At 58.2% G+C, this 13,242-nt stretch overlaps 3 protein-coding genes across 6 annotated transcripts in view; 2 read left to right on the forward strand and 1 right to left on the reverse strand.

The window, feature by feature from the left end:
- The window catches only part of ZC3H18 (zinc finger CCCH-type containing 18), a 47,233-nt gene extending 45,404 nt beyond the window's left edge, over positions 1–1,829 (forward strand). For all 4 annotated transcript variants that reach the window (XM_061360022.1, XM_061360023.1, XM_061360024.1 and 1 more), the window contains one exon: positions 1,493–1,829. In XM_061360022.1, the coding sequence (XP_061216006.1) occupies positions 1,493–1,691 (199 nt within the window). In that variant the 3' untranslated portion in view covers positions 1,692–1,829. The remainder of the gene's footprint in view (positions 1–1,492) is intronic.
- A 1,816-nt stretch (positions 1,830–3,645) lies between these two features.
- Positions 3,646–7,061, forward strand: IL17C (interleukin 17C). The gene is made up of 3 exons (XM_061360019.1): positions 3,646–3,693; positions 5,641–5,960; positions 6,758–7,061. The coding sequence occupies exons 1-3, from the start codon at positions 3,646–3,648 to the stop codon at positions 7,005–7,007; spliced, it is 618 nt and encodes a 205-aa protein (XP_061216003.1). The 3' UTR covers positions 7,008–7,061.
- Positions 7,062–8,343: 1,282 nt separating this feature from the next.
- On the reverse strand, positions 8,344–12,890 carry LOC133215789 (cytochrome b-245 light chain). The gene is made up of 6 exons (XM_061360027.1): positions 12,747–12,890; positions 10,191–10,260; positions 9,931–10,005; positions 9,648–9,731; positions 9,484–9,565; positions 8,344–9,387 (listed from the first exon to the last, which is right to left on the reverse strand). Exons 1-6 carry the CDS (start codon positions 12,802–12,804, stop codon positions 9,205–9,207), a joined length of 552 nt encoding a protein of 183 aa, XP_061216011.1. The 5' UTR covers positions 12,805–12,890; the 3' UTR covers positions 8,344–9,204.
- Between the last annotated feature and the right edge of the window lie 352 nt (positions 12,891–13,242).

The raw sequence follows: 13,242 nt of genomic DNA on the forward strand, positions 1-13,242 counted from the left end.
GTGCTTATTCTGCTGCTGTGACACGTTAAATTGTGGCCCCTGTTTGAGACTGGGTGGTGACTGGCCCTGGCTTTGTGCCTTCCCATTCCCTCTGGTGATGGGTGTCCACCTCCTGTCTGATTTCTTGGTGGCCTGCACCCACTGCTGGGAATATCCCTTTGCAAAACTGGATGTGTGGCTCCAGGGGCTTTGGGCTGTGCTGCACTCAGAGCCCTTTGGCTAAAGGGTTGTGGAGCACCCTCTGCGGCACACCTAAAGCTTCCTTGGTCCTGCTCGCCCATAGCCAGGCAGTGGTGCTTTGCATGTCTCTAGTGTCATCTCTCCAAGGGATGCAGCCCTGCCCCATGTCCCTGTCCCTAGCCTGGGGCACAAGTGAGCCTCAATTTCTGTGTATCAGAGCCTTCCCAAATCAAAACCTGTCCCCAGCTGCCACAGCCCTGTCCTCCTTCAGGCCCTGAGGTCCTGTTTTCTAGCAGTGTAGAGAAACCTCACCCTTACCAGACCATGGTGCTGGCCACATCCTTTGTTCTTGACCCTCATCTGCCTACTGCTGTTTGGGTTGGCAATGTCACGTGGTGAGTTTGGCGTTCCCTTTGCCCAGACCCAAGGTAGTTAGGGACACATTGGTGTGCTGTAGGGTAGCCCAGGGGTAGGTCTGTGTTTTGTTTCTGCTTGGGGCTGTTTGGGTCATGCTTGCAGAGCCACACTTCTCTTCAGTGTAATATGAAGGGGTGGCATTAACAGAGGGGATGGTGACTCTCACCGCTGACATCTGGCAGCAGCAGTGGTGCTTTCCTAAGTGGTCCAAGTCATTAGAGCCAGCCAAGGCTCACACTGTGCTCTCAGTGTGTCACCGAGCTGGTGGCACTGCCAAACCCCAGCAGGCTTGTGCTTCCTGGTTCTGTCATCCTCCTTCCCCCATGAGGATGAGGGGAAGTAGTGGCCTCTGGTGGGAAAATCCACAGGCCAATTGCCTCCAACCTGGTCATGACACAATCCAGGAAGAGCCATTGCTGCCAGTGGCAGGGACTAGTGGCTCCCTTCCTCCCCACATGGGCTCAGCCACACTCCTGCAGCATCTCACAGCCCCAGAGTGCATTTCTGGGTGCTCCCCACAGCTGCTACATCCACACTAGGGCAGGAGCTGCTGGGATTTGACACCATGGGGATGCTCTAGGGCTGCTCTGCACTCAACCTGTGCTGCTTTCCCCTATTCCCTTGTGTCCCTGCAAGCTCCCTTGTGTACACAAAACCCAGGGAGCTGCTCTCAACAGCCACAAGCTGGCACAGCCCTTGGGAGCTGGGTGTAAATCTCAGAATCCCCTTGGAAAAATCGATCTTTTACTGTTTCAGCCCGCTCTCCAACCCCTGTTTCCTTCCATGGGCACTTAGAGCGATGCTTTCCCCTGGAGCAGCTGTCAATGGGGTTTGTATCCAGTGTGATGTGCTTGCTGCTCCCTATCACCACCCTCTCCAATCTCTTCCCTTCCAGGAAGCGCCAGCTCTCACCTCAGTCCAAGAGCTCCAGCAAAGTCACGAGTGTACCGGGAAAAGCCTCGGAGCCGGGCCCCACGGGTGCCAAAGCGGGCAAATCCAGCACCCTGTCCCGACGGGAGGAGCTCCTCAAGCAGCTCAAGGCAGTGGAAGACGCCATCGCTCGCAAGCGGGCCAAAATCCCAGGGAAAGTATAGTGGGAAGCGCCCTGGTGACTGTTGATCTTTTTATAACGAGTGTCAAAGCAGCCACGTCGGGATTTTGCAGTTCTGTCTTATTTTGGCTGCGATTCTTTTTAGGGAAAAAAAAACAACCAAACCCACACAGAAAAAACCCCGAAACCGTGAAATCAAGATAGAAGTTCTATTGACAAGAGAGACGCCTGCTCCAGGAGATGATGCCCCATGTAAATTATGCACAGAGGACTCCAGCCTTTCCCCACGTTGGATGCTCTCACTGTTTCCTCTGATTCTCTCTGCCCTCTCTCCTCTCTGCTAGCCTTGAGTTGTATTCTCCTAGTTAGCCCTGCTGTGTGTTGAGTGTCTTCAGCAATGCAGTTCTATATACTGTGTAATGAGAGAGCTGAAAACTGCTGTGAACTGCTGGCAACATCACCTTCTCCCCTGCCCTTCCCCTCCAGGAACAAAAGTATATATATATTCTTGACTAAAGTCTCATTGGGAAAACGACCTGTCTTTTATTTTGAGCAGCAGAATGTCTTAGTTGATTCAGGAGAAACCCTGAAGGTACTGGGGGCATGTCTGTCTAACAGAGAGGGTCCTTTTCCTCTTCGGTTTTTTTTTTCTTCCCCTTTTTTTTTCTGTTTTTTTTTTTTTTTTTTTTTGAGGGATTTCCATAAAATAAAGTATTTTGATAACCAGTTCTTTTCCTTGTTTTCTGTCATCCCACTCCCTTGCCTTGGGGGACCTGTGCCCCCCCAACTTCAAGATACGTAGTTTGTCATGGTCTCCTGATGTCCCTATGGTTGCATTGATTCTGCTGCCACCATGAGCAGCCCCATGGAGCTGGAATTGCTGCCATGTTGCTTACAGGCAGCCCTGTGTCTCTTTGATGCAGGTGACACGTACCCTGGACACCCTGGGTCCTTTGCCCCTGCACCCAGTATGGAACCAGTATCCCACTGGTATTAGATGGTGATGGGGGGTTCTGTGGGCTGGGCTTCACTCAGTGTAATTTTGGGGTGCCTCTGGGCTTATCCAGCCCTTTTTGGGGTACCCCCTGTGTGCTGTGATGAGAGGTTCTGCCCTTGCTCCCAGTATGGAACCAGTACCCGTTGGTAGTGGACAGTAGGAGTGTAATACACTCCTCTCCACGCTGGATTTCACATGGTGTAATCTGGGGATGCCTCTGGGTTTAACCAGCCCTTTGCAGGTCCCCAGTTGTGTGCCTTGTGCCCATCTGCTTGGGCAGTGGGGCAGCTTAAAGATCACTGCTGAAATGGGTGCAAATCCCATGGTTTTGGTAAAAAAAAAACAAAGGGTGGCTGTGCCTGTAAACCTTTCACAAACGCTTCCCAGTACTGTTTTGCACACTGTACTGGGAGTACTGGGCTCCTATAGGGGTAAAGCCTGAGCCCTGACCCCCAATCCTTTCCCTGGTGAACCCAGTTCAGCAGAGGGTTGCTTATGGAATGATGCAGGGAAAACAACCCTCTGCTCATCCCTGGGCCAGCTCCCACCGCATCCTCCCCTTTCTTCTCAGCATCATCATCTTGGCATCAAGCAGGATGATGGTGCTGGACCAGGCAGCATCAGAGGGGGCAATCAAAGCCACTGCCCTTTCCAGTGTTGCCCAATTTGGGATTTCTACTCTGGGAATGTGATGGTGATATCACTGTGGTGCTTACGCAATGGGGCCATGGCCTGGGGCACAGAGATCGTGTCCCTATGGGTCAAGGGAGGGATCTGGGGGGGGGCTGGTGGATGGGTACCCAGGGTACATCATGCCCTGGGTACCCATCCACCAGCCCCCCTACAACCCATACCACGCATTCCCACATCACTCCATACCCATTATAGGCAGCCAAACCAGTCAGCACCCCTTTCCCTACACGTCTATACATGCCTTATCACACACACACCCCCCACCCCCCCCTCTCCATTCCCATCCATCCTCCAACCAATTTTAGGGATGCCGGGACTCCATTTCCGGGCTGGAACACGCGGGATTGAGAAGGAAGTATGACAACCCGCAGGGAGGAGGAAGGAGCTCCGGAGCTGGAGTTTCCAGGTGTGTGTACATCACCTGCCCCAGCCCTATATAAAGGAGGCAGCAGCGGAGGTGCTGCCACTCGGCCGCCTGCATCCCAAGGGTTCGGAAGGGATTCCCCCCTACAGCATCCATCACCGTGTTCCTGTGCCCTCCTCATGGTAACAATGGGAACGGGGTGGGGTTAAACTGGGGGGAATGTGGGGCTGGGAGCGTGTCTGGACACATAGGTGTATTGCAGGGGGTGAGAACACACGTGTGTGTTAAGGCACCTGTGGTTTGTTGCATGTGTAAATGCACATGTGAAGTGTGCATTGGCTGGTGGCTGCTGCTTTTACACGTGTGTATGTGTATGCAGGGGGATTATAGTGCTCTGTATGTAAGGTGTGCATATATAGTATATATACAGTGATAAGTGTATGTGGCTCTGACCAGTGTTGGTATGTAAGGAGCACAGTGCTCTGTATGTATAGGGGCTGCCCAGCACAGGGTGCTCACAGCTCCAGGCACATACACACGTGGTGCTTCTGCCCTGTACGTGTGTCTATGCGCAGTTAGGACTGTAATGCAGCTGCGTGCAGATGTGCTGGTAACGTGTGTTTGCACGTATGCATCCATGCACATATGATGGTGATAAATGCATGTGTTTCTGACTGGGTTGTATGTGCACTTAGGAGGGTAATTCAGTTGTATGCAAGCGTGCTGGTAACGTGTGCTTGCACATACGTGTATTTGCATGTTACCACTGAGTGGGTGCATGGATGGAAGGAGTTAGGGAAGCGCAGCTCTTTGGTGTTAGGAGACCTTTCCTTGAGGAGGCTGTGACACCTGAGCTGGGTTTTCTGATGTGAGTGAAGGAGATGAGGTTTCCATCACTCAGATGTGCTCAGGAGGGCACAGCCTCAGACCTGTGCTCCTCCAGCCCAGCGGCCTCTGCTTACAAAGGGCCTTTTGTTGACACATTGCATGTGTGTGTGTGTGTACGCACATCTGTATGTGCATGGGGCATGTATGTGTATGCGTGTGCTTGTGCATCCTTTGTGGACACGTGGTACTAATGTATGTTTTACACACGTGTTCTGGTATCTTTGTGTGTGTGTGCTGATACCGTGTGCTGGCACTCTGTATGTGTGCGTATGTAAATGTATGTGTGTGTGTGTGTGTGTGTGTGTGTGTGTGTGTGTGTATACGCATACATAGGGCTGGAGCAGCTCTGCTCTGGAGCCAGGCTGGGAGAGCTGGGCTGGGGCAGCCTGGAGAAGAGAAGGCTCCTTAAGGGGGGACCTTAGAGCAGCTCCAGTGCCTAAAGGGGCTGCAGGAAACCTGGAGAGAGGCTTGGGACAAGGGCCTGTAGGGACAGGCCAAGGGGAATGGCTTGAACCTGCCAGAGGGGAGACTGGGATGAGCTCTTAGGCAGAAGCTCTTCCCTGTGAGGGTGCTGAGGCGCTGGCACAGGGTGCCCAGAGAAGCTGTGGCTGCCCCATCCCTGGCAGTGCTCAAGGCCAGGTTGGACACAGGGGCTTGGAGCAAGCTGCTCCAGTGGAAGGTGTCCCTGCCCGTGGCATGGGATTGGAGCTGGAGGAGCTTTAAGGTCCCTTCCCACCCATCCAGGCTGTGTTGCCATGGTTCCATGTACAGGTGTGTGTACCTGCATACACACATGTGAGATGCTCCTTGGCAGTGGGGGTGCACACACATGTCCAGGTACCCTGTGTGTGCACACCCCCATGTGCTGACGCTGCATGTACATGTGTGTGCACACACACGTGTGCTGATGCTCTGCACACCCAAACCCATGGCACTGGGGGCCCGGGGCTGTGGGTCTCATCTCCATGCTGCCTCCCCATGGGTGCAGTGGGAGGGTGACGGGTGTCCCACACACACGGGGTCCCCACATTGACCCAGTCTCTTCCACAGGGCTGGCTCGCTGCCCTGGCCCTGCTGTGGACCCTGGTGCTGTGCCGCGGCCTGCGCCGCCCCGTGCCCCATCCGCACGTGCCGTGCTACAGCACCGGAGACCTGCACGACGGCGAAGCCCCCGCACCGCTGCTGGGCCGCAGCCTGCGCTGGGACCACTACGTCCCGGTGCAGTTGGTGCCGCAGCTCGAGCGCCTGCAGGACGGCCCCGGCCACCGGCGGCACCGCCGGCACGGGGAGCACGCCTGCCCCGCGCTGCAGCTGCGCACTGGGCTGCACAGCGAGCCCCACGAGCGCTCCATCTCCCCGTGGAGATACCGGTGAGTGAACCCCCCACAACTGCGCTGTGCCTCGGGGTCCTGAGCATCCCTCCAGCACCAGCATCAGCTCCCCTGAGCATCCCTCCAACACCAGCATCAGCTTCCCTGAGCATCCCTCCAACAACAGCATCAGCTTCCCTGAGCATCCCTCCAACAACAGCATCAGTTTCCTCGAGCATCCCTTGAGCATCAGCATCAGCTGCCCCAAGCATCCCTTCGTCATCAGCATTAGGTTCCCTGAGCATCCCTTAAACATCAGCTTCCCTGAGCATCCCTTCAACACCAGCATCAGCTTCCGCAAGCATCCCTTGATCATTAGCATCAGGTTCCCCAAGCATCCCTTGGACATCAGCATCAGGTTCCCCGAGCATCCCTCAATCATCAGCATCAGCTTCCCCAAGCATCCCTTAAACATCAGCATCACCTTCCCCAAGCATCCCTTGGACACCAGCATCAGGTTCCCCAAGCATCCCTTAAACTTCAGGCTCCCCAAGCATCCCTTGGACCCCAGCATCACTTTCCCCAAGCATCCCTTAAACATCAGCATCACCTTCCCCAAGCATCCCTTGGACACCAGCATCAGGTTCCCCAAGCATCCCTTAAACATGAGGCTCCCCAAGCATCCCTTGGACACTAGCATTGCTTTCCCCAAGCATCCCTTAAACATCAGGCTCCCCAAGCATCCCTTGGACACTAGCATCACTTTCCCCAAGCATGCCTCACCTACCCCTGCTCAAAGGCGATGCCTTGTGGTGCACAGGGCCTCACTGATGATGCCATCCATTCCCCCCCCGCAGCATCGATGAGGACGAGGACCGGTACCCACGCAAGCTGGCCTTCGCCGAGTGCCTCTGCAGCGGCTGCGTGGACGTCAAGACGGGCCGGGAGACGACGTCTCTCAACTCGGTGCTCATCTACCAGACCATGATGGTGCTGCGACGCAAGCCCTGCCCGCGCCCCACGGGCCCCGGCCTCGTCACCTTCGAGGTGGACTACATCAGGGTGCCTGTGGGCTGTACGTGCGTCCTGCCCCGCACCGGGCGCTGAGCATCCTCCACCCAAGCTCCCATGGAGCCCCATAGCGTGACCGTGTCACCGCATCCACCCTGACCCGTGCTTGTTTTAGAGCACCCCCTCAACCCCTCGCCCTGTTATTTATGTTATTTATGAGCCTTATTGCTGGGGATCTCCTTTTAACCTGTTATTTATTGCTGATGCCCCCACCAACGCTGCATCTCCAGGGCCAGCATCATCCAACGGTGCCCATGGCTCTGCAGCCAGACCCTGCGAGCACTGCCTGAAGGCTCGCTGGTTATTTATTCCAACACCCCCCCCCCCCCAATCCTATTTATTGTCTCCTCTGTGTGTGCTATTTAATACTGGCAGCCTGCAAATAAAGGCCGACACTCCCAATATGCTCCCTGCTTTGTTCCCATCTATGGGGGGCACATTCACGGCTGCCCCATGGGGTGATGCTCGGCATCTCCCAGCCTCAGTGTGGTGGGTAAAGCCCCAGCGCATCCATTGCACAGGGGGGGGATGCAGGGGAGCCCCATCCCCGGGGCGGGGGGACCAGCCCTGTGCCCGCAGCACCGCCCACAGCTTTCCCACGGCACCACGGGCCCAGCGCCCCCTGCTGGGGACACCCCGTGCCCGCAGCACCCCCATTGCGGGTACCTTGTCCTATCACTACAGTCCCTAATGAAGAGTCCATCCCCAGCATCCCTATAGGCCCCCTTCAGATACTGGAAGGCTGCTATGAGGTCTCCACACAGCCTTCTCTTCTCCAGGCTGAACAGCCCCAACTTTCTCAGCCTGTCTCCATATGAGAGGTGCTCCAGCCCCTGAGCATCCTCGTGTCCTTGTTCCAACAGCTCCATGTCCTTCCTATGTTGAGGCCACCAGAACTGCACACAGTGCTGCAAGCGGGGTCTCACAGAGCAGACTAAACGGGCAGGATCCCCTCCATGACCTGCTGCTCACAGCCCAGCACACACTGATGGGGCACGTTCAGTCTCAGCATCGATCCCACATTGCACCTCCATCACCACTGACTGGAGCAGGGAGGGAAATGTCCCCCCCCCTGCCAGCGGGGTCACCCCAGGCTTTGGGGGCCCCTCTGGGCATTGCTGGGGTGCAGGCCCATGTACGACCGTTCACATCCACCCCACCACTGGGTCCATTTGTGGTGGTACAGGACTATGTGTGTACCCCCACGTCCCCTGTTGCTCTACCCAGGAGGGATCACACTGCACTGTAACCCATTATGTTTGCCCATAACCGCGCTGTTTGCCCTTAAACTCTTCTCAGTGGTCCTAACCCCTCTCAAATCCATCCCCATCAGCCACAGCCCCTCTGGAGCGGGAAGCAGGAGCATCCAGCATCTTTCCCAACCTTTATTGCAACTGCACAAGTGACAAAAAGCAGCGAGAGCCAGTGTGGAGTGGAGCTGCTGATCCCCATCATGGGGAGATGGGGATCTCCTGGGGAGCTTGGTGTTCCACAGGGATTTGGGGATCCTGGAGAAATGGGGGCTGCTTGGAGAGCTGGGCCCCTCAGGGAGCTGAGCATCACTGGGGATCTGGGGACAGTGGGGAGCCCAGGGGGAACTCATGATCCCCAGGGATTTGGAGACCTGGGGAGCGTATGGGACCTGGAGATCCCTCATGGAGCTGAGCATCCCTGTGGATCTGGGGATCCCCAAGAAATGGGGAGCCCCTGGAAGCTGGAGATGCCTCATTGAACTGAGCATCCCTGGAGATTTGGGGATCCACAGGAGATGGGCAGCCCCTGGGATCCGGAGACCCCACGTGGACCTGAGCATCCCTGGGGATTTGGGGAGCCTGTGGAAGCTCAAGATGCCTCATTGAACTGAGCATCTCTTGGGATTTGAGGACCTACAGGAGATGGGAGCCCCCGAGAGCTAGAGAGACCCCATAGGAGCTGAGCATCCCTGTGGATCTGAGGACTCCCCAGGAATCCCAGGGAGAACTGACGATCCTCATGGATTTGGGGATCCCAAGGAGCTGTGGACCCCCCGGGAACTGAGCATCCCTTGGGATTTGAGGATCCACAGCAGATGGGAGCCCCTGGCACCTGGAGACCCCCCAGGACCCGAGCATCCCTGTGGATCTGAAGATCCCCGTGAGCTGAGCACCCCATTCCCCCCCCAGCAGCCGCAGTACATTGGGAAGCAGGAGCACGAGCAGCAGCAGCAGCAGCAGCAGGGTCCCCCCCCCCTCCATCACTCAGCCTCCACGGGGATGGGGTTCACCTGACCCCCCCCCTCCACCGGCTGCTTCCTGCGGGCATCTGGGGGGGGCCGTGGCGGGGGGTTGCTGGGGGGCTGCTTGATGGTGTCCCACACATGCGGTCGCTCCCGGGGCTGCTGCTCAATGGGGCTCCACTCCTCCCCACACACTGCAGCCTGCAAGGACGGGAAAGGGGGGGGGACACGTTGGGAATGATGCTGCTCCAATGGGACCCCCCCATAAACCTGCCCCCCCGTCCCCTCTGCACTCACCAGCAGGTAGATGGCGCTGGCGATGCCCAAGCAGACGGTGCCCAGGATGGTGGAGAGGAGGAAGCCGGCGGGGACGGCCAAGCTGTGTGTGGATATGGGATGGGATGGGTTGGAAGGGGCTGATCGGGGGCTGCACCCCGATCCCGACCCCATACCCCACTTACGCGGCGTGCAGGACGGCTCGGATGTAGTAATTCCTTGTGAGGGGTCCAAAGAGCTTCACCACCGCTGTCAGGTACCTCTGGCCGCTGCAGGGCGACAGAACTCGGGGGTTACCCAAAGGACCCCCATTCCATGCTGTCTGTCCATGGGATACCCCAAGGAACCCATCCCTGGGATACAGCCCTGTTCCCATCACATCGCTCCCAACCCCAGTGCCATGTCTCTGTGTTTGGGGGGTACCAGGACCCCCAGTCACCGGGATGGCGGGGGGGGCACCCCACTTACCACCTCTCCATGGTGGAGCCCTTCTTCCTCTTGCTCCTCGGGTACTCAAGCAGGCAGACCAGGACACCTGCAGCGCTGGGTGGGGGGTCAAGGAAAGGGATGCTCGGGGGCAGGATGAGTCCATAGACACAATCCCAACCGAAAACAGGGCAGGGAAAGGACGACTTGGGGTCCTGTTGGGCAGGGGGTGGTGTCTCCTGCTGTCCATGCTGGTCGGGGCAGGGATTTCCTGCTCCTGGGCATCCTCTCCATAAGGATACATGGCGTACGCCGCAAAGTACCAGCCCTTGAACTGCCCTGCCACGGCCACGATCCCGCCTGTCAGCATGACTGTGGGCAGAGCGGGGATGGTGGGTCCCTGCTGGGGACATGGCATCCCAACCCAGGACACAGCATCCCAACTGGGATACAGCATTCCAATCTGGGTTACAGCATCCCAACCTGGGATACGGCATCCCAACCTGGGATACAGCACCCCCAACCGGGGATACAGCATCCCAACTGGGATACAGCACCCCAACTGGGATACAGCATCCCAACCTGGGATACAGCACCCCCGACCTGGGATACAGCATCCCAATCTGGGATACAGCATCCCAATCTGTGATACAGCATCCCAACCTGGGATACAGCATCTAAACCTGGGATACAGCACCCCCGACCTGGGATACAGCATCCCAACTGGGATACGGCATCCAAACCTGGGATACAGCATCCCAACCTGGGATACGGCATCTAAACCTGGGATACAGCACCCCCGACCTGGGATACAGCATCCTAACTGAGATACAGAATCCCAGCTCAGAATACAGCACCCCAACCCGGGATACGGCATCCCAACCCAGAATATAGCACCCCAAACCAGGATACGGCATCCCAACCTGGAATACAGCACCCCCACCCCGGGTTACAGCATCCCAACCGGGATACACAATGCCAGCTCAGAATACGGCATCTCAACCCAGAATATAGCACCCCAAACCAGGATATGGCATCCCAAATACAGCACCCGCAACCCAGGATACAGCATCCCAATGTGGGACATGGCACTCCAATGCAGGATATGGCATCCCAACCTGGGATACAGCACCCCCAACCCGGTATACAGCATCCCAATCTGGGACATGGCACCCCCATCCAAGATAAGGCATCCCAACTTGGGATACACCCCCCCCAATCCGGGATACAACCGGGATACAACCCCCTCACCCAGGATACAACCCATCCATCTGGAATACTGCCTGCAACCAGGATACACCACTGCCCAATCCCAGGATACACCCCCCCAAACAGGGATGTGCGCCCCCCCATCCCGGACTGTGGTCCCTGTACCCAGCAAACCCCTGGATTGATGGGAAGGGAACCGGTGGGGAGGGGGGGCTCCAGTATGGGGCTGGTCCCAAGGGGATGCTTCTGGCACCGTGGCCACTGCGCCCCCCTCGCCTCCATCCTTGCCCTGTGCGGGAAGGAAGCCTCGGGGGGGGGAGGAGGAGGAGGAGGAGGAGGGACCGGAGGGGGCGAGGAGGAAGAGGAGGCTCCCTCCCTGCGCAATCCCAACGGGACCGCACTTCGCGCCTCCCGCTTGCGCCATCCCGGAAACCCCCGGCGCTCCCACACCCCTCAACCCTACACCCCCAAACCCTGATCCTCCCAAACCCTGCACCCCCAAACCCTGCACCCCCAAACCCTGATCCTGCACCCCCAAACCCTGCACCCCCAAACCCTGCACCCCCCAAACCCTGACCCTGCACAACCCAACCCTGCACCCCCAAACCTTGATCCTGCACCCCCAAACCTTGATCCTGCACCCCCAAACCCTGCAACCCCAAACCCCGATCCTGCACCCCCTAACCCTGATCCTGCAACCCGAACCCCGATCCTGCACCCCCAAACCCTGATCCTGCACCTCCCAACTCTGCACCCCCCAAACCCTGATCCTGCACCTCCAAAACCTGCACCCCCAAAACCTGATCCTGCACTTCCAAACCCTGATCCTGCACCCCCCAACCCTGCACCCCCAAACCCTGATACTGCACCCCCAAACCCTGAACCCCCAAACCCTGATCCTGCACCCCCAAACCCTGCACCCCCAAACCCTGATCCTGCACCCCGCAAACCCTGCACCCCCCAACCCTGAACCCCCAAACCCTGATCCTGCACCCCGCAACCCTGCACACCCCAAACCCTACACCCCCACACCCTAGCCCTGACCCCCCATTCCTCTGCACCACCAAACCCTGCACCCCCAAGCCCTGATCCTGCACCCCCAAACCTTACCCCCTTAAGCCGTGCACCCCCAAACACTACCCCTGAACACCCAGACCATAACCCTGCACTGCCCAAACACAGATCCTCAAACCCTGCACCCCCAAATACCACCCACCGGAGCCCCCAGACCCTAACCCTGCACCCCCCATTCCTCTGCACCCCCAAACCCTGCACCCCCCAAGCTCCACCCCTGGACCAAAAGCCCCTGCACCCCCAGACCCTACCGCTGACCCCCCATTTCTCTGCACCCCCATCCCTGCACCCCCCAACCCCTGTCCCTGCACCCCTAAACCCTACATCCCAGCCACTCTGCATCCCAAACCCTGTCCCTGCACCCCTAAACCCTACACCCCAACCCCTCTGCATCCCAAACCCTGTCCCTGCACCCCTAAACCCTACATCCCAACCCCTCTGCACCCCAACCCCTGTCCCTGCACCCCTAAACCCTACATCCCAACCCCTCTGCACCTCAACCCCTGTCCCTGCACCCCTAAACCCTACATCCCAACCCCTCTGCACCCCCAAACCCTGCACCCCCCCGCACTCACTGAGCCCGGCCGCCAGCGCCTGCTCGTTGGCCCACATGGCCCACTCGATCTGCCCCATGGCTCCCCCGAGCCCCTTCGGCTGCGCTCGGCCCGGTTCGGGTCCCCCCGATTCGCTTCGGCTCGGTTCGGCGCGGCCCGACCCGACCAGGAAGGCTGATGCGCAACCAGCGCCGGCCACGCCCCTTCCCGGAAGCCACGCCCCCTTCCCGTAGGCCACGCCCTCATAGAGACCCGCTCCAGCCCCTACCCAGGGGTCACACCGGGACACAGGGGTCGTGCAGGGGGGACACGGGACATGTGGGGCGATGAGGATGGTGCAGGGGGGTCTGGTCCAGGGGGACAGGCTGAGCCCTATGAGGGTCACTGGGGGCACAAGGGACATGTGGGGTGACAAGGGTGATGCTGAGGGACAGGATCAGCCCTGCAAGGACCATGGGGAGCCAGGATCAGCCCTTGAAGGGACACAAGAGGACAGCATCAGTCCTAGCAGGGACAG

Source organism: Neopsephotus bourkii, unplaced genomic scaffold, assembly GCF_033783945.1.
Source record: "Neopsephotus bourkii isolate Nb327-2 ecotype Australia unplaced genomic scaffold, CSIRO-AGI_Nbou_v1 NB_1008, whole genome shotgun sequence".
Lineage (NCBI taxonomy): Eukaryota > Metazoa > Chordata > Aves > Psittaciformes > Psittacidae > Neopsephotus > Neopsephotus bourkii.